Source organism: Delphinus delphis, chromosome X, assembly GCF_949987515.2.
Source record: "Delphinus delphis chromosome X, mDelDel1.2, whole genome shotgun sequence".
In the NCBI taxonomy this organism is placed as follows: Eukaryota; Metazoa; Chordata; class Mammalia; order Artiodactyla; family Delphinidae; genus Delphinus; species Delphinus delphis.
The window spans coordinates 40,151,769-40,177,954 of NC_082704.1; the positions used below are offsets into that span (position 1 = coordinate 40,151,769).

The window sequence follows — 26,186 nt, forward strand, 5'->3', positions numbered from 1 at the left end:
CAGGCCGACACAGGGGAAGAGACTCAACCCAGGTCCTGTGGTCAGTTGATGGCTCTGGAACTGGACATACGTTTGATGACTTCTGTCTAGCTGACCTGTTCCTGTTCTTTGCTCTTCTGTGCTAATCCTTCTTCCTGGGGCTCAATAAGAAATTGCCTCTGGTCAAACTAGAATGAAAAAAAGGAGACAAGAAAGCATGAGGAAAAAGGAAATGATGAGATGGCACCAAAGTTCACTTCTTGCTGCTACATTTCCAGATGCTGTTTCAAATCTATTTTATAGGACAGAGGAGGCAAGGTGGGCCAGGAGTAATATATCTCAAAGTCCTATTGCCTGCCAGACATTCTTTGAGGTTTTCTCCTTTTCTTCTTACAAGTCTAGAAGTAGGCGCCCTTAGTCCCATTTTACAGAGGGCCAACCTCAGACTCACGGAATGTGTAAATTTTCCAGGGTCACATGTCTACACTTTGCCCTCTACACAGATCAAGCAGCAGCCTCCTGTTTTAGATGATAGAATTCCAGGGCTTAAAAGACTGATAGTGGAAACCTCGCCTGATGTGGAATCTGGGCTGTGTCATGCTCCCCATTGGACATGAAGATGATGGTAGGGATGAAATCCTACTCTGGGGGCCAAGAGGACTGGGTGTGGGGGCCACAATGACTAGCTGATTCTTGAGGTGCTGAACTGGACCCAGAAGGCAGCACAAGCTGTTGCCCTTTGGAAAGAGAACCTGAATGGTAGGATATTAACATGTACACAACTACTATATGAAAGGGGTTTTACATTTTATCTCATTTAATCCTAAACTCTTTTCAAGACCAATAGGTACTTATAAATGATCAGAATCAGAATTTTTTGTGTGTATTTTTTAAAATTGAAGTACAGTTGATTTACAATATTGTGTTAGTTTCAGGTGCACAGCAAAGTGATTCGGATATCAGATTATTTCCCATTATATGTTATTAAAAGTTATTGAATACAGTTCCCCGTACTTTACCATAAATCCTTGTTACTTATCTATTTTATGTATAGTAGCTTGTATCTGTCAGTCTCATACTCCTAATTTGTCCCTCCCACCTCCTTCTCCCCTTTGGTAACCATAAGTTTGTTTTCTATGTCTGTGAGACTGTTTCTGTTTTGTATATAGATTCATTTGTATTATTTTTTAGATTCCACATATAAGTGATATCATATAATATTTGTCTTTCTCTGTCTGACTTACTTCAGTAAGTATAATATTCTCTAAGTCCAACTATGTTGCTGCAAATGGCTGAGTAATAGTCCAGTGTGTGTGTGTGTGTGTATGAGTTTTCATTTCTTTCTGGATATATACCCAGGAGTGGGATTGCTGGATCCTATGGCAGCTCTGTGTTTAGCTATTTAAGAAACCTCCATACTGCTCTCCACGTGGCTGCACCAATTTACATTCGAACCAACAGTGTAGGAGGTTCCCTTTTCTCCGCACCCTCTCCAGCATTTATTATTTGCAGACTTTTCGATGATAACCATTCTGACTCATGTGAGGTTTTGATTTGCATTTCTCTAGTAATTAGTGATGTTGAGCATCTTTTCATGTGCCTGTTGGCCATCTTTATGTCTCCTTTGGAAAAATATCTATTTAGATCTTCTGCCCATTTTTTGATTGAGTTGTTTATATTTTGATATGGAGTTGTATATTTTTGGATATTAACCCCTTGTCAGTCACATCACTTGCAAACATTTTTCTCCCATTCCATAAGTTGTCTTTTCATTTGTTGATTGCTTCCTTGACTGTGCAAATGATTTTAAGTTTAATTAGGTCCCATTTGTTTATTTTTGCTTTAATTTATTTTGCCTTGGGGCCCTGATCTAAGAAAATATTGCTACGATTTATGTCAGAGAGTGTTTCACCTATGTTCTCTTCTAGGAGTTTTATGGTGTCACGTCTTATATTTAGGTCTTTAAATCATTTCAAGTTTATTTTTGTATATGGTGTGAGGGAGTGTTCTGATTTCATTGATTTACATGGAGCTGTCCAGCTTTCCCAGCATCACTTGTTGGAGAGACAGTCTTTTCTCCATTGTATATTCTTGCCTCCTTTATTGAAGATTACTTGACCGTAGGTGGGTGGGTTTATTCCTAGGCTATCTGTTCTATCCATTGATCTATATGTCTGTTTTTGTACCAGTACCATGCTGTTTTGATTACTGTAGTTTTGTAGTATGACCTGAAGTCTGGGAGGGTTATGCCTCCAGCTCTGTTCTTTTCCTCAGGATTGCTTTGGCAATTCTGGGTCTTTTGTGGTTCCATATAGATTTTTGGATTATTAGTTCTAGTTTTATGAAAAATGTAACAGGTATTTTGATAGGGATTACATTAAGTTTGTCGATTGCTTTGGGTAGTATGGCCATTTTAACAATATTAAGTCTTCCAGTCTAAGAGCATGGGACACCTTTCCATGTCTCTGAATCACCTTCCATTTCTTTTATCAATGTTCTATAGTTTTCATCATATAGGTCTTTCACCTCTTGGTTAAGTTTATTCTTAGGTATTTCATTTTTTGATGGGATTTTAAATGGGATTATTTGTTTACTTTCCTTTCTGATATTTCATTATTAGTGTAATGAAATGCAACAGATTTCTGTATATTAATCTTTTACCCTGCTACCTTGCTGAATTCATTTCAGGGAACAGAACTTAAAAGTTAAGTAACGTGACCTAGAAACAACCTTACCAATTGCTGCTCCAGGATTCATAATCTGGAGTTACACAAAGTAACCTGGAGTTACATTTTATCCTATGAACTGACATTCGACATCTCAGAAGGCATTATTATTCAGTTGTTCTCTCTAAAACAACGTGAAGTGAAATAAAAACACTAAAACTCATTAAAAAGGATTAGATATCCTCTGCATTACAAAAGTCACAAAAGGTGTGGAAAATCTGGGGGATATTGTATTCAGACGTAGGTTTATCTCTTCAATGTACAAAATATTCTTAAACAGTAGAGTTAGGTAAATGATATGAAGAGCGGATGCACAGGAAAACCACTTGGAAACAAACCAAACTAAATAAATTAATAGGAAATGAATCATATTAAGCGAACAGGGTTGTCATGATGTACAAAGTAAAATATGATGACCCTTTTTCTGCAAAAGAATATATATGAACATGGGTGTATGAGGGTGATTAAATATGTTAGTGCATTACATACAGAGAAAAATCTGGAGAGTAGGCACCTATAAGTGAAGAGAAACTCTCTTTGTATTATGGTGGGCAAAAGGTAGGGACAGATGGGTGTGGCAATGTAATTTTGGTTTCTTAAAACGCATGTCTATATTTTTCCATACGTGTTAAACAAAGAGAAGTATTCATTGGTGCCCTAACAAAGTACTGAGATAAAGTTTTGTTAAACAGGTATATCAGCAGCCAAGTCACAAAATAATAGTGCAGAAATACATTTATTGACTTAGACACTAAACAGATTTCTTTGGTAATAAATCACTGAGTGTGGATTGTTGAAGATAGAAGATGTTTTTATTTTATAACTGCATTTCTATGCTGTTTCCAGAATGGAAACATTGAATAAAATGTTGAAAATACAAAAGATTGCAAACTGATTACCAATACGCTATTCATATATTCATGGCTTCAGAAGCAGATCAAAAGAATTGATCTGACAGTTTTTTGTATGTGTGTGTATTTGTATACATCCCTTTGCCTCAAATTTCTTTACACCAATTATTCATACACTAACTCATGCAGCTTTCTACTCAGTTCACTTAGGGGCCAGATTTCCAGTCCCAGGGCTTGAAGATCCCAGCATGGGCATGAATACAGAAGGATCGCTGCCAGTGTGAAGTCTAGAAATCTTGCTTTTAGGATGAAATTCATTCCCCTCCCCACCAACACCACAGTCCCTTCCATCCCCCATCCTTTGCCAAGGCCCCAGTTCAGACTTTTACACCTGCAGTTCTGACTCTGGTCACCAGGTGGCATCGCTCTCCATTTACTACACATTTTTCTTTTTCCCCTCAATGGAAAATATATATTTTAAAAACAGAAGTGAAAAGTTTCCTCAAAGTCTATTGTAAAAAACCAGGTAAAGTGTGATCTTAACTTACTTTGAAACATCAGATGTGTATAGAAAGACTAAAAGGGCATATGTGTAGTTTCTATCTTGCTTCTCATTCATTTATTAATGTATACTGTGTGTGTACCATGTGACAGGAACTGTCAGTCCAATTCCTTATCTGCATCCCAGCCTCCCTCTTTTCATCTCCAGAACTTCATAACTGGAAAAGCCCCCAGAAGGAGAGAGAATTGACACTATCTTATTTCTGCACATGCCAAAAGGCTTCCACATCTCTTCGCATGGTGAATTAGATATGTTGGAGGGGAGAATTTGTGGGCGGAGGGGTGAACAGCAACACAACTCCTAGGAGTGAAGACAAGGTGAGATATAACCAGGACACTTTCTAAGCGTGACTGTGGCTTCAGTATCCAGTACAGTAGATGTCAGAGTAAAGAAAATGAACAAGAGCCAAAGAGAGGCCTTACAGAATGATGAAAGATCAGTACACCAGGGAGACATAAAGATCCTAAATGTGTACGCACCAAACAATGGAGCCTCAAAGTACATGAAGCAAAAACTGATGGAGCTGAAAGGAGAAAGAGCCAGATCTATAATTATAGTGGGGGCCTTCCACACCCACCTCCCTCTTAGCAAGTGACAGAATTACTAGGGAGAAAATCAGCAAGGATACAGGAGACCTGAATAACACAGTAAACTAACAAGATATACATGACATAAAGAGAACAGTCCGCCCACCAACAGCAGAGTGCAGGATTTTCCCGGAGGGTCTCTGTAACATTCACCAAGTTAGACCATCTCCTCGACAATCAGAAAAACCTCAATAAATTCTAAATGAATTGAGGGACTTCCCTGGTGGTGCAGTGGTTCAGAATCCGCCTGCCAATGCAGGGGACACAGTTTTGAGCCAACGTCAGGAAGATCCCACATGCTGCGGAGCAAATAAGCCCGTGCGCCAGAACTACTGAGCCTGTGCTCTAGAGCCCTCGAGCCACAACTACTGAGGCTGCGTGCCGCAACTACTGAAGCCCGTGCGCCTAGAGCCCATGTTCCGCAACAAGAGAAGCCACCGCAACAAGAAGCCCAGGCACCGCAACAAAGAGTAGCCCCCACTAGCCGCAAGTAGAGAAAGCCCGTGTGCAGCAATGAAGACCCAATGCAGCCATAAATAAAGAAATAAATATATTAAAAAATATAAAAATAGGGGCTTCGCTGGTGGCCCAGTGGTTGAGAATCCGCCTGCCGATGCAGGGGACACGGGTTCATGCCCCAGTCTGGGAAGATTCCACATGCCGTGGACCGGCTGGGCCCATGAACCATGGCTGCTGAGCCTGCACATCCGGATCATGTGCTCCACAACGGGAGAGGCCACAATAGTGAGAGGCCCGCATACCGCAAAAAAAAAAAAAAATTAAATATAAAATAAATAAATATAAATGAAAAAATGAAGAATTGAAATCTCACAGAGCGTTCCCTGGCCACCATGGAATCAAATTAGAAACCAGTTATAGAATGCAAAAAGAAGAATCCCTAGACACTTGGAAATGGTGGTTGAAACATCATTCCAGGTTATCATTCACACCCTTATTATAGAAGGGCTGAAGTTAGGAAGAGTTGCCTGCTGAGCTGAAAGGCATTTCAGGCTGGCCCAATAGAGAGCTCACTCTGGCTCTTTCAAACAGAGTATTGTTCAGGGCAAGGCTGGAGGGAGGGAGACAGTTCAGGAGGCCGTTACATCAGTGTCACCTGAGATTAAAGCTCCAAGTGCACTGGCAAAGGAAGTCCAGCTAGCTTGCTGGTTGTTAGTGGAATCGGTTTGGTGGCTCATTGGATTTGGGAAGCATGAGAGAGGTATTGGTGTGGTTGCTGGAAAGTCCTGAGAGAAGGCAAGATTCGGGTGCCTTCCTGGTATCTATATGACTGGTGTCCAGTCTAGCCCATGGACGCATACACCTCGGTTCTTTATCAGTCCTGCACCACTGTTTTAAAAGTTTCAGCGCAGTTGTCCTCTCCTCCCTCCTCCCTCTTTGTCCTCCTTGTCCTCCTCTTCCTCATCCTGCTCCTCCTCGATTCTTCCCCTGATAGTGCCATCTGTCGGATAAGGCTGTCCTCTCTGCACAGGCAGAAGAGTGTCCTTTCTGAGGCTTGTGGGACTGGTCCCTTAGGCCAGGTTAGCACTTGGCCTGCCCTACCATGCTGTTAGCCTAAGACATGGTACGTGGTAAGTGGACCACAGATGTGTCTGCAAACTTGTATTTTTGCTCCTCTTTTCAGAATACAGTGATGGTGGCAGATCACCTCACGGAAGAAAGAAAGGTTGGAGTTCTTTCCCAGGTAATTCTGACGAGAGGTGCCCTCATTATGAACACGATGGGAGTGAGCCTCAGCCCTCACACCTCCAGGAGGATGATGGAAACGTGGTGAAGAGGGATGTCCAGGAGGACCCCGAAGTAAGACAGTAAGTGGCCAGGCAGCAGAGTTTGTACACAGCAGCCCCTGGGACTATGCACCTCTCTCACTCTCCGTGGACTTGTTTTTCTTCTCTCACTGCAAAACTGAAGCATGCTAGAAGTGAAATAATGGTTGAGCAATCCTAATTGTAGAGCTGGTGTCAAAGAGACGAGGGTGTACAGAAGACTTTCTTAGCACTTATGGCCACTCACCGTCCTTCTCTCCACGTCCCCCCTGCAGCTCTCCTTGTACCATCCGAGGCAACAAGAGAGGAGTGAGATGGCACAGTGAAGGCCACATGCATACTACTGTGTGGAGAAACAGAAAACCTCTGGAGAGGGAAATGGGGGAGAACACACAAGATGGAACCCCAGGGAGCTGGTTCAGGGTCACAGTGAGTATCCTGTAAAATGTACGGAATGTGCAGGAGAGAAAAGGCAGGGGGAGCTGTGTTGGTCTCATGTAGAGATGCTGGTTTCTTTCACTGGGGACAGTTTGTAATCTGTCCTTTTTATTACCAGGAGTTAACAGTCTTGTTCATCTAAGGGCAGGTTCAGAGAAGCAATGTACAGGGAGCAGGCTGACCGTGAGGAGAACGGAGGAGCCTGTCTCAAAGCAAAGATGGAAACTACTGCCAAGGATATGGAGCGACTCCACATTGGAGGTCTCAGCTTGGCAAGCTGAGTGTGGGAGACAGAGGGTCGAGCCTCTGGAGACCTTGTCTGAGGGGCAAGCAGTGTGTGCGCTGGGTAGGATCTCCTGGAAATTTATAAAAGGAAGATCATCTCTGACACCTTGATTATGTGGAAGAGAGTTTGACTGGAGAGAAAGAGTACTTAGGAAATCCATATTACGCACACCCGTAAGAAATCATGCCAGTGGTCCCTTCTTTACAAGCCCTTTCAAGCCCAGTAGAAGGCCGGAAAAGAACAGGAAAAGGTTCCTCCTCCAGCCTAAATTCCCTGTTGTCTGTCCTCTCTCCCATGCCTTCTTTTCATCCTTAGATTCCTTATGGGATAAAGTATGACAAGACATGGCTAATGAAGTCAATCCAGAGCCATTGCAGTGTCCCCTTCACTCCAGTGGACGTAAGAGAGGATGCCGAAGCCAGACGCGTGGGCACAGGGAAGGGGGAGAGAGAGACCTGGTTCAGCAGGGTCTGTTGGCTTCTGATTCTATTGCTGTTGCATTCAATCCCTGTAGTTGCACTTTATGCAAAATGGGGCTCGGTTCTTTGTGCAGGAAGCTAGCACTGCCTCTGCATTGATGGATGTCAGCTACAAGATTCGTGACGAGGAGAGCCGAAAGGTGTGTGTCGAGGGCGTTACGTGTACCTCATCCTGAGGAAGGAGTACAGGCCAGGGGCTGGTTGTCTTCTTTGGAACTAGAGTTCCTGGTGCTTACCCCACCTCTTCTTCCTGCAGATACCTGTCTTTGTCAGCCCCTCCGCTGTTCCCTACTCTGTGCGGGATAAGTTGAAGCCAGGAGAAATGGAGCAGCTAAAGGTAATGGAGACTCACGGCGAGTAGTGTGCCAGCGCTCAGACCCACCTCTCCTTCCTCCAGACCCCCGTCCCCCTCGCCCCCGATTTCCCTGCAACCACCACAGCCTCAGAGCGGCTCTCTCCATCTCTCTCTCCACAGCTGACCTTGAGCAAACGATTTGATGTCTCCCAGCAAGCTCTTGACCTCCAGAGGCTCCGCCTTGACCCAGGTACGGCTGACAGCAGTAATTCTCGGGCGGGTGAGGGCAGAGGGGTCTTCCTGGAGGGAGAACTTAGGGATGGTAACGTGGGGAGGGGCTGGTGCTGGCCCCACACCCCACTCAGCCATCCTATTCCCTCCCCTCTCCTTCCTGAAGACTTGGTGGGCTATGATATTGATATATTTCTGAATCGAAGAAGCTGCATGGCTGCCACCCTGCAGGTCATCGAAAAGTATTTCCCTGAGGTAAGGCTGTAGGCCCAGTGCTGGTATTAGGGTAGGGGGTGGAAGAGATGGGATGGAGGGCAGATTTGTCTCCAAGGTCCTAGATAGTAACCTTCACTCTACCTCTTCTTGCCCCAAAGCTGTTGTCCTTGAACTTGAGCAGCAACAAACTGTACCAGCTGGATGGCCTGTCTGACATTATACAGATGGCCCCCACGGTCAAGATCCTGAACCTCTCCAAAAATGAGGTGAGAAGAGGGAGCCAGGTCAAAGTTGGGTTGAGAGTGGGGGGTGGGGCATGTTAGTGGCCATCAGAGTGATGACAGGAGGCAGGTGAAGGTACCTGTGTGGGAGGGAGGAGTCTGGGGGTGCAGGGATCCGGATGTCCCTCTTTCCCTGGGATTCCTTTTCCCACTTCTGCCCCATATTTCTCAGCTGACGTCTGTGTGGGAGTTGAACAAGATGCAAGGGCTGAAGCTTGAAGAGCTGTGGCTGCAAGGGAACCCATTGTGTGACACTTTCCCAGACCAGTCCACCTATGTAAGGTCAGTGTGAACACCCTGTCACCCTTCTTGGTGACCTTCACCCATGGGAGCCTAGACTATCTGTGACAGTGCCCCTTTGCCAAAGGTGGCAGCCCTGGTCTTCTGGGAGGATCACAGGCCCCACCTTCTGCTTTCTCTGTGCCTATCACCGGTGAGGAGTTTCCTTCCCCTGACCTGCTCACCTCTGCAGGCGCTCTGGGGTCTGTTTCCAGCTCTCTGCGCCCAGATATATTCCAGCAAGACCTCCCAAGAGTGTGCCCCAGGAAGCAGGGCTTCTCCTCCTCACCAGGACCAGGAGCGACCATCCTTGATCCAGATGCTGGCGCCCTGGACTGAGAAGGGTCCTCCAGTCCAGGGCCTCTTGCTGAGAGAAGCCTTCCTTCTTCGTGCTGAGATGGGGTTTGCCTCCCCTGTTCTGAGAGGGGCCCTCTTCCCCTTCCTCCAAAGGGATCGCCCCTCCTCCGCCAGGTTGCCATGGGGGCTTTCCTGTGCCATGCTGAGGGCTGAGGCCATGGGTGACTGCTGTCATGACATCCATTCTGCTGGCGCAGTGCCAGGAGCTGGACCCTCCTTGGGAAAAAGCAGGGCTCCCTGAGTCAAGGGGCCAGACGTGGGCCCCCGCCAGTGATCAGAGGGCTTCCTGAGGCAGGAGTGGAAGGCAGAGGGCAGAGGTGGTAGAGGAGACCGAAGGACAGGCCTCTGAGGGGCACTTCCCATCCCTCCCTGCACACGTCACATCATCCCGCCTGGTCCTTCACAAGAGCCCTGGGCAGCCTGAGACAGGTATGATTCCTCAGATAAAGAACCAACTCAGAGAGGTGCAGGGGTCATCGGGAGAGAAGACGGTGATCATCAGAGGGGGCCACGGATCCTCAGCCCCATACTGAGCTGGGACCTGACCCTTTCCTCCTTCTGAGGAAGATCTGCCCCCATGGCTGCTCGGTTTCCCATGCCCAAGTCTGGCTGAGCTCACACAGGTGACAAGGTTTCAGCCAGCATCCAGTGGGCCCCCAGCCCAACACGTGCATATTTTCCATTCCTACCTGGTGTGTCTGGGCGATTCTGGGGCAGGTGAAGAGCCGCAACAAGTGTGCCGTTTCCCCTTTTTTCTCTCTTCTTCCCGGACCCCGACCACGGGAGAGCTTCTTTCCCTTCCCTTTGTTGTCTCTCTCCCCCCTGTCTCTGTGCCCCTATGTCTCTCTCATCTCTCCCTTCCTACCTTCACTCCCTTTCTGTCTTCATCCCCTCCATCTCCCTCCCTGAGCCCCACCTCACTCACCTCGCTGGCCCAGCATCCTGGGCCATCCCTGGGGGGTGTCCGGGTCTTGCCAGAGTGCTGGACCCCCAGTGAGGTAGCAGAGCCCCGGGCTCCCACTCCATCCGCTCTTCTCCCCACAGCCTTCAGTGGGGCCCTGGAGGAAGGGAGGGAGGAGAAGGAAGCCCTGCAGCACGGGTTTGAAATGCTGGTCCCTGTGGCACTGGAGAAGGGAGTCCGAGTAGTCTGGGTGGGAGCTACCTAGGCGAAGGAGAGGAAGGGAGGCAGGGAAGGAATATTAAAGTGAAGGTACTGAGAGAGGTGAGGAGACAGTGCCTTTCAGACAGTAAGATGACAGATGCTCAGTGCTCAACAGGCAAGTGGACCGAAAACCCTTAAAATCAGGAGCAGAGGTGGGCAAAGGGTGCTGCTGGATTGGCCAGAACACACTGATCTCTGTTTATGGTATTACTGTTTTAACTCAAAGGAAGCATTGCAACCTTGAACTATCAACCACCTCTTCTCTATTTTTGGTTTTGGACAGGGCCATCAGAGAATGTTTCCCGAAGTTGTTACGCCTGGTAAGTGCCTACGTAAATCATTGTCTCTTACGAATGTCGGTGGCCTCTGCACCTGCCCTCAAGCCCTTTGGGTCTTGCCTAGATCACATATTAGCATCAGAACCTTAACCATTTTGGGGGACATGGACTCCTGAAAATGACATTGATATAGTTGTTGGAAAAATACCCATAAATACAGACACACACAAGTTGCATATAACACTAGAGACTTCCAAGACCACATGATGAAGACATCCACTGTAAGCTCTCCCATGGAATTTCCAGTGCCCTTTCACACCTGACCTCTGACAGTCACCCTCACACCTGACCTCTGACACTCACCCTCCTGGACCCATCTTTTTCCCCGGTAATCCAGGGACACTCCCCTGGTCTCCACTCCTGATTTCCTCATCCCTTCTCCAGGATGGGCAGGAGTTACCCTCACCAATTAACATTGACGTTGACACTCCCTACGTAATAAAGCCCTGCAAGGTGACGAAGAGGATCAAACAACATTTAGCGAGGTGCAGGAGAGGCTTTATCAGCCACACAATCTCAAATGCCCTTTGATTCCAGGAAAGCTATAAAGGATCTGAGACACTGAAGAGTCTAATCCTGCAATTCCTGCAGCTGTAAGTACCCTTGGGAGTCTGAGCAAGGGGAGGAGGGCTAGGACAGTTGCGGCCACCTAAGCACAGGTCTGCTCATCGGACTTCTCACGTCTCATTTGAGGTCCAGACCACAGAGATCTACTGTCCTCATTACTCCCCCTCAGGTATTACTTGATCCATGACTGTGGAGACCGACAGCATCTCCTTGGTGCTTATCACGAGGAGGCCTGCTTCTCCCTGACCATTCCCTTCCACTCCGAGGACGCAGCCATGTGAGCATTACAGCCCAGACTCTGCTCCCGGGCCGTGTGGCTCCCCAGCAGACACAGGTAAGCTCCTACATACGCCCACCACCCACTCTTCCTCTTTGTCTCCTAGAAGCACCTTGTGCAAGTACTTCAAGGACAGCAGGAATATAAAGAAGCTCAAGGACCCCCATGCTTGTGTGATGGGAAAACTGGGTGGGAAAGGGCGGTGAAGGGGTCAATCATAGGGCCCAGGGCGTGGCAGCCCCTGACCTTCGCTCGCTTCCCCTCCCCTCACAGACCTGCGGGTCCAGCTGCTGAAGCACACAAAACGTGTCATTGTGCACACACTTGGTGTGTTGCCCAAGACTCAGCATGACTTCAGCTCCTTAGTGGTGGACACGTGGTTCCAGATGGTGAGTGCCTGCTTCCTCCCTCGGGCGGGCCCAGGAAGCCGCAGGTGGGTGGGAGGTGGAGGTGGTGACTGGGTGCCTGGGCTTTTCCCTTTCAGTAGATGATGCTCTGCTTTTCTGTCAACAGGGTGTTCAAGGCAGGTGAGTGTGTGTAGACCCCCCTCCCCAGATGCTTCACTGCTCTCTCCCCCTGCCCAGGGTGTGCAGGGCAGACAGGCGTGGGGACACAGGCTGTGGAATTTGGTGGCTCTCATCCCAGATCCTTACTCTGAGAACTTGGGCCGTTACTGAACCTCTCAGTTTCCTCATTTGCAAAATGGGGTAGTAGTATCCACCTCTTGGGCGGCTGTGAAAAATGCATCCCGTGAACTTGTGTAGTGTTTGTCATGGGCCCTGTCACTGGGCGCAGACTGCTCTTATAGTTGCCCTCCCCATACCCGACACCTTGGCCCCTGTGAACAACTACCCTCTCAGCATGAATGTCCAGTCACACCCTGACTGGGGACCACCACGTGAGCATGTACAGCACGTGTGGCTCTAAGGGGTACTGTTGTTTGTTTGCTGTTGAAGTGGAAGGAAGTTCTCAGGGCTGTGTGTGTGCCTTCACCCGGATCTTCATCGCTACCCCTGCCAGCTATGCCAGGTGAGAGCCCTGTTGTGGGCGGGAATGCCCATCCCAGCCTGGGCTCAGGGGCGTGGGAATGTGGTGGCGCAGATCTTAGGTTTACTCAGAATTGTGGAAAGCCAGCAGGGAGATCCCAGGAGCAGTCTAGCCTAGTGGTTAAGAAGAACATGGGATCTGGAAGTGTGAGTCTTCATGGGCTCTGGAATCGGCCTATGGGTTCTCTCCTTGACCCAACACTCACTCGCTGTGTGACCTTAGTCAAGCCACATGACTTCTCTGTGACTCAGTGTCTTCTTCCGAGAATGGCGATCAGACCGTCCACTCCTTGGGCTGTGGTAAAGGGTAAATGCGAAATTGCCCGTGGGTTGGGGATAAACCTATAAATCGAGTGAAGGTGGTAGACAGTCTCTCCAAAGGTGGGCTTTGTGGGGAGGGGCAGAGGTACCAGTAACGGAACCTGGGATACAGACACAGCAGGGATATGGAAGGATATGGAAGGAAACTAGTTGCTGAGTGGCAGTGGGAGCAGGATCGTTGTTTGGGGTGTGGGGTGGTCCATGTGTCCATGTCTGAGGGCTCATTTTTCCTCCAGTCTATGCATTGTGAATGACGAACTGTTTGTGAGGGATGCCAGCCCCAGTGAGACTCAAGAGTGCGTTCTCCATCCCAATGCCTACACCCTCCTCCCTCTCCCAGGAGCAGCAGGAAATGGTGCAGGCTTTCTCCACCCTGTCTGGGATGAAACTCGAGTGGTCTCAGAAGTGAGTGCTGGGTGTGCATGGGAATGTGCGGGGGAGTGAATCATGGAAACTCGAAAGCAATTTGGAAAAATAGCTTTTTGAATATTTTGCTTCCAAAAAATAAAAGTGAGCCCATGAAAAAGGTGTCATACTATTACATGTGTAAAGGTTTTTCGAGATGGTATAATGCTCAGTGACATTATCTTGTGTATGGAAAATCCAGGACAATCCACACACACACCAACCAACCAACCAACCAACAAAACACCCTACTAGAGCTGATAACCAAGTTCACCAAAGTTGCAGGATACAAGACCAATATACAAAACTTATTTGTATTTCCGTGTACTTGCAATGAACAACCCAAAAATGAAATTAAGAAAGCAAGCCCAGTTACCATGGCATCAAAATAGTACAACGCTTTGATACAAATGTAACAAAAGAAGTGCAAATCTCATACTCCCGAGTCTGTAAAATGCTGTTGAAAAAAATAAAGAAGACCTAAATAAATGGAAAGACACTCCATTTTCATGGGTTGGAAGGCAATATTATTACATTGGCAGTACTACCCAGAGCAAACTAGGTTCAATGCAGTCCCTATCAGAATCCTTCTTTGCAACAATTGACAAGGTTATCCTAAACTTCCTGTGAAAGTGCACCAAAACAATCTCGAAAGAGAAGAACAAAGTTAGAAGACTCACACGTCCCAATTTCAAAACTTGCTACAAAGCCACAGTAATAAAGACTACGTGGTACTGGCCTGTGGACAGTGTATGAATCAGTGGAATAGAACTGAGAGTCCACAGATAAACCCTCACATTTATGGTCAACTGATTATCAACCTGACAGAGTGCTGAAAATATCTGATGGGAAAATAATAGTGTTTTCAACAAATGGTGCTGGGACAAGTAGGTATCCGCATGCAAACCAAAGAATTTTGACCCCTGACTCACACTCCATGTACAAACATAGCCTGAAAATGGATCAAAGTCTAAAAGTAAGAGCTAAGACTATAAAAATCTGGGAAGGAAACGTAGGTGTAAGTCTTCACAAATTAGGCAATCATTTCTTACATATGACACCAAAAGCACAAGCAACCAAAAAAAAAAGTAGATAAATTGTTGACTTCATCAAAATTAAAACCTTTTGAGCATCAAAGCACAGTATCAAAAAGGTGAAAAGCCCACCAACAGAATGGGAGAAAATATTTGCATATCACATATCTGGCAAGAATATGTGAAGAACCCTTGCAACTCAACAATACAAAGGCAAACACCCCAATTTTTTAAAAATGGGGACAGGCTCTGAATGGACATTTCTCCAAAGGAGACATATAAATGGCCAAGAAGGAAACGAGAAACTTCTCAACATCGTTAGTCATCAAGGAAATGCAAATTGAAACCACAGTGAGTTACCAGGTCACACCCACTAAGATGGCTTTAATCAGTGAAACAAATGATAACAAGTGTTGGTGAGGATGTGGAGACATTGGAATTCTCGTGTGTTACTGATGGGAATATAAAAGGGAGCAGTGGTTTGGGAAAACAGTTTGGCACTTCCCCGAAATGTTAAACATGGAGTTACCATATGACCCAGTAATCCCACTCCTAAGTATCCCACCAGGAGAAATGAAAACATATGTTCACTCCAAAACTTGTTCAGGAACGTTCATAGCAGCATTATTCATAATAGCCGAAAAGTGGAAACAACCCAAATGTCCTGTAGCTGATGAATGGATGAATAAATCTTGGTACATCCATGTAGTAGAATATTATTCAGTCATAAAAAAGAATACTGTTCTGATACACGTCATGACATGGATGAACCTTGAAAACATGATGCTAAGTGAAAGAAGCCAGTCACAAAATGTCAAATATTGTATGAAATGTCCAGAATCGGAAAATCCACAGGGTCCAAAAGCAGATTAGTGGTTGCCAGGGTCTGGGGGAAGGGGAGGAATAGGGAGTGATCACTAATGGTTAAGGAGCTTCTTTTTGAGGTGGTAAAATTACTTTGGAATTAGATAGTTGTGGTGGTTGCACAATCGTGTGAATGTACTAAAAAGCACTGATTTGTATACTTTAAAATGGTGTGTGCATTATATCTCAATAAAAGATGGTTGGAGACTTGTACTTTAGAATTTTCCATTTGTTATTTTCTGGAACATCTTTCTTGATCAGTATATATTGAATTCCCTTGTTCTTTTGAACAGCTCTACTTTTCTGTTTTGAATTCTAGTGGGCATGAATGCTAGTGATAGATGGTTTGCTTTTCACTGGGTCTTTCTTCGTCATTACACATAGTGTTCATACTGGTACATGTGTCCCAGCAAGAAAGTGGCATAGATTTAGAGGTGGCATTGCATGGTCAGCGTGACTGTACTGTGGTACTAATGGAGATCACCTGTTGTTCTCCCACTGCAGGTGCCTTCAGGACAATGAATGGAACTACACCAGAGCTGGTCAGGTCTGCAGTATGCTCAAGGTGAGGTCTGGAAATCAAGTGGGTTAGAGATGAACGTTTCTGGGCCTTCAGGGAGGCCAAGAAGGTGGAGGCCGGTGGCCTGGGAATGGAACTCGGGGAGCAGGCTCTTCTGACATTCCGACTCCTTCTCTCCAGACCGAGGGCAAGATCCCAGAGGAGGCCTTCAAAGAAATCCCCTAAAAGGAGTGCTTGGATGTCATCTTTGTCTTCATCCACATCATCTTTTCTCTCCAGCCTCAGGCCACACCCATGCCTGGAGTTGGAGGCCTGGCTGACCAAGAAGCCAAAGTTACGTTGTAGGCCAGGTAACATAGCCACCTGAAGGGTCAGCTGTTCTGTGTCTTTTCCCCACTCACGATTGCTGTTTGGTTTCATAATAAAGAGTGCTGTTGCAAGCTGTATGTTGTGTGTCCTCCATTGCTCTTCCCTGCCCCAATCACGAGCCAGTAGGTCCAGGCCTCAACATCCCTGCCTTCATCCCTGAGGAGGAGGCACCTTCTAACCCAAACAAGTGGGTTTTTTATACACTTTTTTTCCATTTATAAAACATGAAGATTCTGCACAGAAATGGGATAACAATGGGATTTAAAGTGCATGCATCAAAACTCCTTTATGTCCCAGCTAGATGGGTTTACATATGTCATGTGTCAAGTTGGGAAATTTAAAAATACATGTAGACAATTGAAAATGGAAACACAGCATACCAAAACCTGTGTGACAGAGCAAAAGCAATGATCAGAGGAAAATCTATTAGTTGTTAGGTAAACGCAAAATAAAGCCACAATGGGATGCCACTTCACACCTACTACATTGCCTATAGCTTTTTTTTTTAAGGAACGTAACAAGATGAACTTTGGTGAGGATGTGGAGAAATTGGAACTTCTGTACATTGTTGGTGGGGATACAACTGGTTTCACTGCTGTGGAGAACAGTTTGTTGGTTCCTCACAAAATTTAACACAGAAGTACCATATGACCCAGCTACTCCACTCCTAGGTGTACACCCAAAAGAATTGAAAGAGGCGCCAAAACAAATTATTGTATGTGAATGCTCACAGCAGCATTATTCATTATATTCAAAAGGTTGAAACAACCCATCTGTCCATCAAGGGATGAGTGGATAAACAAATTGTAGTATATACACACATTGGAATATGTATTTTTGCAATGATTGAAATCCTTGTGATATGTGCTCACGGAAGTTGTCCTTCTATTTTATCAGTGGTCAGAGAGTGACTTGACAGAGATTTCCTGAAGGGCCTGGAGCCAAAAAGGAAAGGAAAACAATATTGTCTAGTCTTTGCAGATTGGCTTCTGATCGGGGGCACTCCACCAATGCTTAGCCAGGCTGCCTCCAACTCTGCCTTAGCCTTCACCTCCTGCTTTTGAGGAGCCCAAAGGTCAGCCACATGTGCAAGCCTGGCTTCCTGTCAGACCTTTGCTGAGCCTGTGTCCTACCTTGTGCATATGCATTGCATTCTGGAATCTATGCTATGCTTTCAAAACTCTTATTCCCCCAAGAATTTTCCTCATCACCCTCACCCTTTACAGGCTTTGTGGGCTCTCTGCTGCTTGACTTATCTTATTTCCCTTGCCCCAGGCAGCTATGGGTACGGTACGTTTTTAGATGTTTTTGAGAGACGCAACTGAGAAAGCCACTCCGTGCCTGGGAGGGGCAGTGGGAAGCAAAACTCATCCTCTGTGCCATTCCCTCAGAGGTCCTCCATAGAGGTCAGAAGGCACAATCACAGTTTTGGGGGAGAACAAGATCCATATTATGACCCCTGGGACCAGCCAAAAGCACCGTGAATATGGCTGCAAGTCTCATGGGAGATCCAAGAAGGAAAGAGATATGAGAACATATGTATATGTATAACTGATTCACTTTGTTATAAAGCAGAAACTAACACACCATTGTAAAGCAATTATACTCCAATAAAGATGTTAAAAAAAAAGGAAACAGTTTGGGTTTAAGTGGTAGGTTACAAAAAGCAAGACAGAATATTCCTGACACGACATGATACAATGTGAAAAAAAAAACTCAGGGTATAAAACTGTATATTACAGTATGGTTCCTCAGAAGAAGATATTAATGAATGTTAATGGTTTTATGTTTCCTCAGAAGAAGATATTAATGAATGCTTATGTGTTTTCTTTTATGTTTTGTTTTATTTTTAGCAGTACGCGGGCCTCTCACTGTTGTGGCCTCTCCCGTTGTGGAGCACAAGCTCCACACACACAGGCTCAGTGGCCATGGCAAACGGGTCCAGCCGCTCCGCGGCATGTGGGATCTTCCCAGACCGGGGCATGAACCCGTGTCCCCTGCATCGGCAGGCGGACTCTCAACCACTGCGCCACCAGGGAAGCCCTATGTTTTTATGTGTAATTATAAACATTAAGAAGTCAAGGCAAAGGAACGCGTGAGAGCGTCAACTATGTTTATAAATGGGTGACTGGAATGCACAATAGTTATTCGTTCAGATCTATGCTTTGCTTGTATAAAAGGATGTTTGTGTCTGGGTCAGCGTCTTCCCAGGTGCTTAGGGTGAAGCACTATACCTGTTGGCTCCTTACGCAGCATAACAAGGACAATTTATCATTGATAAGCATATATGAGTATCTCCTCGCTGATTAATAAGCTGCAACACTTTACATGACTCACCCAACTTTTCCTGATCTGCGGTTCCTTACATGTAAGAATCAGGGGTTAGGGCTAACCGCCAGCTTAATCAAGATATAGAACACATACCACACTCCCTAAAGGTTCCCAGTTAATCTCCTCTTCTTCCTCTGGCCCCATGCAAACTTTGATCTGCTTTCCATTTCCATATATTAGCTTGTCCTGCTCTAGAATTCCGTATAAATGGAATCACACATCCTGTACTCCTTTGTGTCTGGCTTCTTTAACTTAGCATAATTTTTTTTTCTTGAGATCCACCCATGTTCTTGCCTTTTTATTGCTGGGTAATATACCATTGTATTGATGTGTTTACCTTTAATGTTGTTTTAATCAAGTTTCAGGAGGAAGTGAAAGTCCAACCTCGTGTTCAATCAGCCATCTTCCTGGTCAGTGTTCTTTTCTTATACAATGGATATAATTTCAACCTTTACCACTCCATTATCTCTCTAGAGAAATACTATCTTTAGGTCTTTTCCAGCCTTTTCTCTTTCCTGTTCCCTCAGTACCAATCACTCCATGTGTTGCGTTTGTTCTGTCCCTTCCATGCTTACCCTGTGTTGTGACCGTCTCCTGAAGAAAAGACTTCACTGTCGAGTCAGCCCTGGACTCCTGGGTGTTTGGCTTTAACCCATACCTGGCTCTGGGCTCATCAGTGGTTTAGCCTTCCTCCCTGACCCTAGCACTGGTGGCCCCTGCCTTACCGGTGTGTTTTCCCATTCCCTCCCTCCCTCGCTCGCTCCCTCCCTCCCTCGCTCCTTCCCTTCCTTCTTTCCTTCCTTGAAGGAGAGCACTCTCCGTTTATTACATGGGAATTCTTATTTCATACTTTCCACCACAGTTATGTATTTATTATGATTGGAATATTCTATGTATTCATTATTGGAATATTATTTTTCCAAAACCATGATTATAAGATTTTTAAACTAAATATTGTAAAATACTTGCACTCTCATCATTTAAATTGTTCAGGCAGTTCTCAACCTCGTTTACACACTAGAGTCACTTGGAAAGATTGAAAAAATCACTAGCGCCAGCCTACACCCACAACAATTAAAACAGATTTGGGGGCAGAACCAAGCAATCACATTTTTAAAACTCGTCATGTGATTGCAGTGTGCAACCAAGGTTGAAAACCACTATGTTAAAAGGCATCGACTTTGGGGTTATGCTTGGCAGAAGACCTTAGGAATGCCTGCCACCTCACTTTGCTGACTTTCTACTCAGTGCTCTTTTTGGGGACCTAGTGATTCCATTAGCTTACAGTGGGGATTGGTAAACTGTGGTCCACGAGCCTGTTTCTGCATGACCTGCAAGCTAAGAATGTTTTTCCATAGTCGAATGGTTAAAATAATCCAAAGAAGAATTGTATTTCCCGGCATGTGAAAATTATTTGAAATTCACATGTCCCTGTCCGTATATAAAGTTTTATAGGAAGACAGCCATGCTGTGTCTGTGGCAGCTTTTGCTCTACAATGCAGATCTGAGTAGCTCCTTCGGAAACTGAAAGGCCTGCAAAGCCTCAAATATTGGTCATCTGGCCCTTTCCAGGGAACGTTTTTTGAGCTCTGGCTTAAGAGCATGTGTCCTTAAAGCAAATGCACAGTAACAGCAGTAAATGGCTGATGGTCCCTTTGGCTAAGCCTGGGAAGAAAATTTACTGTAGTTACTTGTGACTTCACTGTAGGGTCCTTCCTTCGTAGTCCACTCATTCATCATGTTCTGGGTCAAGTGTGGGAATTGAGTAAGGGACTACCATTCGCCATCACGATAGCTCGAGTCACCAAATCTATAGCTTGATTTATTTATTTTTATATTCTTATATTTTATTATAAATACTTATCTATATTTTATTTATTTTTACACTGATCAAATGCAACTTTGGAGTATGTTCAGATATTTCAAGATCCAAGGGATCTGTTGATCAATTAGCCACCTTCAACGATTGCTGTAGGTCAAACCAATGTGACTACCCTTCCAGCCTTGCTGCTTATTAAGGTAAACAGCACTCACCTTGAGGCAGGAGGTTAAGTGCTCCTACTGGGCCTGCAACTCCAGGACCACAACATCCCCACTGAAATGAGGGGATCTCCCATCTCATCTGTGGCCTACACAAGTCAGCCACTTCAGAACACTTCGAAGATGAAGATGCCCTCCACACTAATGTGTTTCTCAGTGCTGTGGGGAAGGGAGCGTCCTCTGAATCCCTAACAGCATCTCTTTGGTCCACCGACACATTGACTTCAAAGGCATTTCATTCAAGTGACCACAGGCAAAAACTCCTGCAACTGTTTCACCATTGTGTGCCATGGAACACCAATATTTCATCCTCTAATGTCACTTGGATCCTTACTGTCTTCAGATCCACCTACGCCAAATACCTTTTCTCAGATTCCCACTTCCTTCAGGGCCCCTGGCTTGCAACCACTTTTGGTGTCAAGTACTCTTTCAATCAAAGTTCCCACTTGCCTATGCCAGCTATTCGTTCTAATAGCTATTTTATAAAAATAAGACGCTCTTAATAAAATATATTCCATAGCTGACAAAAACTCTGTGAGGGCCAGAAAAGCCGGCTTGGATGCTATGCAGTCAGGGGAAGTCTACTCACGCTTTGGGACTGCTATAGCTGAAACACCACTGCTGCCTGTGTGCTAACTGACATGTATGCATTCCAGGCACTCTGCTGTGACTGCTCCATAGGAACCAGAGACCCCTCCCATCATACACAGCTGACCATGTCACTGAGCCATACGTGGCTCCCATGTCATTCAGTTACGCCTCCAAGTCTCAGGATGGTGCATATGCTTGAAACCACTGATATCCCATTTAGAACCCGAGCTGTAAGGGGTTCTGGTTAATGTGTACACACACACACACACACACACACACACACACATACACACACACTGGTTTCATCACACACTGGTTTCATGTTTTTAGCTTTTTGGTCACTAAAGAACAGGAAAGCTTATGAGTGTTCATGTATGTCAGAAGAGTTGCCAATGGAATCCGATTCATAGTTGATTTTATAGAACGTTATAATTTTTGCTTCTGTAAATGGTATATTCCGAATGGAAATGGTACTTTCTATTTGTTACAATTATCTTGTGTATATTAGTCTTATACTCAACAAACTTATTAATCTCTATCATTAATCTTAGTTTCCTTAGCGTCTCTTGAATTTACATGAAGGTAACTATGTTATCTTGACAGCTTTATTTTCCCTTGTACACATTTATTAATTCCCATGTGTATAGATGCATATATACATTCTGGCTCACTGTACTGCCTAGGAGATGTAGTATGATGCTAAAACAAAGTGGTCATGTAAGTCATCTTTGTCTCTCTTCTGATTTTAAAGGGAATGCTTCCAACATTTCGCTATTAAGTATGATGTTTGATGTAGTTTACCCTATTTTTAATATCTGTTGTCAGTCTAAAGAAACATCTTTCAATTTATGAATTGCTGAGAATTCCTGTTATTGTCAGTTTTACTGCTGATTGGTTGTTTCAATTTTTGTAGGCCTTTTTTTACTGAATATTTTGTGATAATCCTCCTTCCTTTATTTCACTAATGGGCTAAATTAACTTCACAGATCTCCTAATGTTAAACCAATGTGGCATGCTTGGGATTAAACACGACTTTGTCATACTGTGTTTCCTGTCTTCGCCGTGGCAGGATTTAGCTTGCTATTAATTTATGTATACGTTTTGCATTTGTGTAACTAACTGAGATTGGCTAATAATTTTGCCTTCTTGTGTATTCTTTGTCAAGAATACGTTTAATAATATTAAGATTTTCTGTTTCTTTAGCATGGAAAATCATGTTTTTCTCTGGGATTGATCTGTTTTCTCTAAATTTTAGATTTATCAGCATATCTTTTCCATAACACTGTTGTATCTTTTGAATCTTTGCTGAAACTGAAAGTGTGGCAGCTTTTCTCATTTCAGAGTGGCTTCTCCGTGCCATATCTCTAATTTTCTTGACCCTTGTTGCCAGATGTTTCCTTATTATCTTATCTTTCTAAAGTGCTTGCAGCTGGCATTTTTTTATTGTTGTTGGTCTCTGTCATATCTGTTATCAGTTCCGTTCATTTCTGTTCTTATTTTTATTATTTTTCCTTGAAAAGGGTGGAAAGACAGATTAAATTTTATAAAGTAAATGATCCATGAACAGGCTTTTCATCTACCACCATGCTTTATTTTCTAATTTTTATGTTTGAATATAATGAACACTCAAGTATCCAATCCATTCATTTGTTTGGAAGAGGCCCGCAGCTTTGCAGTGCTGCCACTGCCACCACGTGTATTCAGTTCCACTGTTGGCACATCAGATGATTAAGGAAGAGGGAACTGGAGCACTGAAGTAATAGGATCTCTACTATAAGTACAGCTGACCCTGGAACAACAGGGTGTGAACTGCGTGGGTGTGTTTATACATGCATTTTTTTCAACAAAGGTATAAAACATACACATGAGGAACATTGTGTACAAGACATGTATTGTAGTGGATAGCCTATCCTTACACAGGCATAGGTGAGTGATATTTAATAAAAAATTAATGACGTGTTAGTTTTCTTACTGTTTTATAACTTTGCTTTCAAAAAATTACATACCCGTACAGTACGTCTCTCTGTGTCTCTGTCTCTCTCTGTCTCTGTCTCTCTCATAATTGGAGAAACTACACACCAGCCTATCATCACCACAGGTATGTGTTTCTTTTAGTATAACAGTGTTTCCAATGCTGTATTATGAAGATGACTGTGATACTGTATGCAATAAAAGTTTTATAATGATTCATTCATTAGTGTATGGTCTAGGCTTGCATGAAGAAATGGTATCTATCCCAGTAGACAACCATAAAGCAATCATATTGCTGCTTCTTCGTTATCAGTGCACGAATCCCTATACCTGTAAAAAAAAATATGAATTCCTTTTCCACCCGATCTTTCTACTTTTGGTGTCTAGTGTTAGTAGTACATATAACATCTAGAATATTTTGTATCATATAAGACATTATTGATGTGTGTACTGACGGACAGACGATTCATTTTGTAAGCAGATGATGCAAACTTACGGTATCAATAAATACAGCACAGTACTGTAAATGTATTTTCTCTTCCTTATGATTTTCTTAATAACATTTTCTTTCCTCTGGCTTACTTTATTGCAAAAATACAATATGTAACACATATAACATTCAAAATATGTGTTGATCCACTGTTTATGTTATCGGGAAGGCTTCCAGTCAACAGTAGGCTATTAGTAGTTACGTTTTGGGGGGACTCAAAAGTTATCTGCAGAGTTTTGACTGTGCAGGGGGTTGGCGTCAGCAACCTCCGTGTTGTTCAGGGGTCAAGATTATATATGTATTTCATTTAAGAGACTAGCATACAATTCAGAAAAGAGTATGTAAAGAGCATCGACTTTGAAAACATACCTGCCTGGATTCAAATCCTGCTCTGTCCCGTACTGTCCATGTGACTTTACGCAAGTACTCAATCTCTCTGCATTTCAGTTGCGGCATACAGCAGTCAGTGGTCCTGTTTGCCAAGTGTTTCCATTTCTCCCCTGTTCCAGGCCCCTGGCAGAACTGTACTGCTTGCTTTATCCCCTTGGTTTGGGCGGGGCCATAAATGTGACTAGTTCTGGCTAATGGGTTTGAGTGATATGTGAAATAATTCTGGGCCACAACATATAGTTGTTGGTGTGAGACCTCCCTCCAGGCATAGGGAGCACTGTGGGGAAGTGGAGAGAAGAAAGTGGTCCGTATAGTCTTGGGAAGTCTTCCCTACATTTTCGCCAATGATAGCAGAGCTACAATAAAGACTGCTCAACCGTTAACCTGATCCCATCATTCCTCACTCTTCCAGGTTAGAGAGAAGAATGACATATTTAACTACAAGGTTTTGTTTTTCACTGGTTGATACTGGTCAGCCATGCTGCCTCGTCACTTACTATCTTGCTTGGATGTCCACGTGAGCATCACTTCTTAGTGATTCTCTATATTGCTGCTGCTGGGAAGTGGCCTGTTGAGACCAATAGTTGTGTCTCCTTCGGTAAATACCCCGGCATCTTGCTTTTCTTTGTAAAGTGTTCACTTGATCAATGTTCTCTGAAATTGAGAACAGCACATCAATGGGCCCAGTACCAGAAAAATTCCTGGGAAAGTTCTCATGGCTAATGAAGAAATATCACTGGCTTTATAATCTAAAGAGAAATGTATCACAGTGCTAAAACAAGGCTTAGAAACTTCACTGTGTTTCTGCTTCTCAGGAAATGAGAGGTAGGCAGCATTCACAGCCAAGAAGAAAACAAGCACAGAGGAAAGGGTCTGGACCCAGGGTTTAGTCTGTGATGTTAGTCCCTGCTCTGCTTGGATCCGGTTATGTGACCTGGGACAAGTGGCTTTTCATCTCTAACTCTCTCTTCTCTGCTCGGCTCTTGGGACACAATAAAACCTACCCTGAAATCTACTCTGGTGTGATGGTTCAAGGGTCAAAGGTGACCTCCCTGCCTGACGGAAGAATTAGACATATGAAGGATAGGTCCGATGAAAAGATCCAGAATGGAGCCTGGAGAGACATAACATGGAGAATACCAAAAGCGAGGGGGAGATAATTAAAGGAGATGCAGTGAACATACCTAACACATGGTTAATGTGAGTCCTGGAAAGAACGGGAGGGAAGAGTGGAGAAGTGGTATTTGAAGAGATCTTGGTTGAGAAGTTTCCAAAAGTAACAAGATATCAACTCAGTGTAACAGTATTATTGTAATAGGAGATAAAGTATGCTTTAAGGAAAAACTGTCCTAAAATATGCATTCATTTCATCATCATGTAAGAAAAACTCGGAAAATATGTGACCAGAAGACTCAAACTCAAAGAAATGTTACAGGCTCTTCTTTGGGCAGAAGAAATATCCTCCCAGGTGGAGGCACATAGATACAGGAAAGAAAGACTAATGACATTTGTGAATATGTAGGCAAATTTAAATGAGTGTTGACTATATAACACAATGATAGTAATTTCTTCTGGGGATTTAAATACAGAGAGAAGGAAAATGCATGACAATAAATTTGGAGGGTATATGGAATCAAAGTGTCTCAAGGCCCCCTAATTGTCTGAGGAGTTTTAAAGAACTAATTAACTAACATTAGACTGAAACGGCAAAAATGTACATTGTAATCTGAAGGGTAAACACTACAAGAATGGCAAAAGAATGTTTACCTAGCCACATGAGGTAACAATTTAATAGTTATAAAATGTTAATCATTTCAAAGGAGAGGAAAGGCAAAAGAACTGAGAAGGGGCAAAAATAAACATACAGTAAGATAGTATATATAAACCAAATTACATCTACTTTTACATTAAAAATTTCAGATTAGTATTCCAAACAGAAAGACAGCTATTATCAGACTGGACAAGAAACCTTCCATCAAATGCTCCTGAAAAGAGACACATGCAAATTTTAATCATCTAGAAAAGTTGAAAATAAAAAAAATGGCAAAATGTATACCTTTTCCACAGTAACCTACAGAAGGCTTGTATAACCCTATTAGTAAAAGAAAAGGTACACTTT

General features: G+C 44.1%; 2 protein-coding genes across 2 annotated transcripts in view; one reads left to right on the forward strand and one right to left on the reverse strand.

The window, feature by feature from the left end:
* LOC132418597 (nuclear RNA export factor 2-like) overlaps positions 1–16,311 on the forward strand; it is a 29,158-nt gene extending 12,847 nt beyond the window's left edge. Inside the window, 21 exon segments of the mRNA XM_060002532.1 lie at positions 6,348–6,531; positions 6,765–6,918; positions 7,529–7,612; positions 7,728–7,832; positions 7,949–8,029; positions 8,168–8,237; positions 8,385–8,473; positions 8,593–8,700; positions 8,888–8,997; positions 10,797–10,833; positions 11,236–11,304; positions 11,389–11,444; positions 11,588–11,695; positions 11,802–11,866; positions 11,969–12,084; positions 12,180–12,222; positions 12,652–12,724; positions 13,299–13,356; positions 13,358–13,467; positions 15,870–15,930; positions 16,066–16,311. Of these exon segments, the coding sequence (XP_059858515.1) occupies positions 6,823–6,918; positions 7,529–7,612; positions 7,728–7,832; positions 7,949–8,029; positions 8,168–8,237; positions 8,385–8,473; positions 8,593–8,700; positions 8,888–8,997; positions 10,797–10,833; positions 11,236–11,304; positions 11,389–11,444; positions 11,588–11,695; positions 11,802–11,866; positions 11,969–12,084; positions 12,180–12,222; positions 12,652–12,724; positions 13,299–13,356; positions 13,358–13,467; positions 15,870–15,930; positions 16,066–16,110 (1,584 nt within the window). The 5' untranslated portion in view covers positions 6,348–6,531; positions 6,765–6,822 and the 3' untranslated portion in view covers positions 16,111–16,311.
* Positions 1–26,186, reverse strand: part of LOC132417944 (selenocysteine-specific elongation factor-like) — a 453,767-nt gene that overhangs the window by 104,185 nt on the left and 323,396 nt on the right. The gene's annotated exons all lie outside the window — the stretch shown is intronic.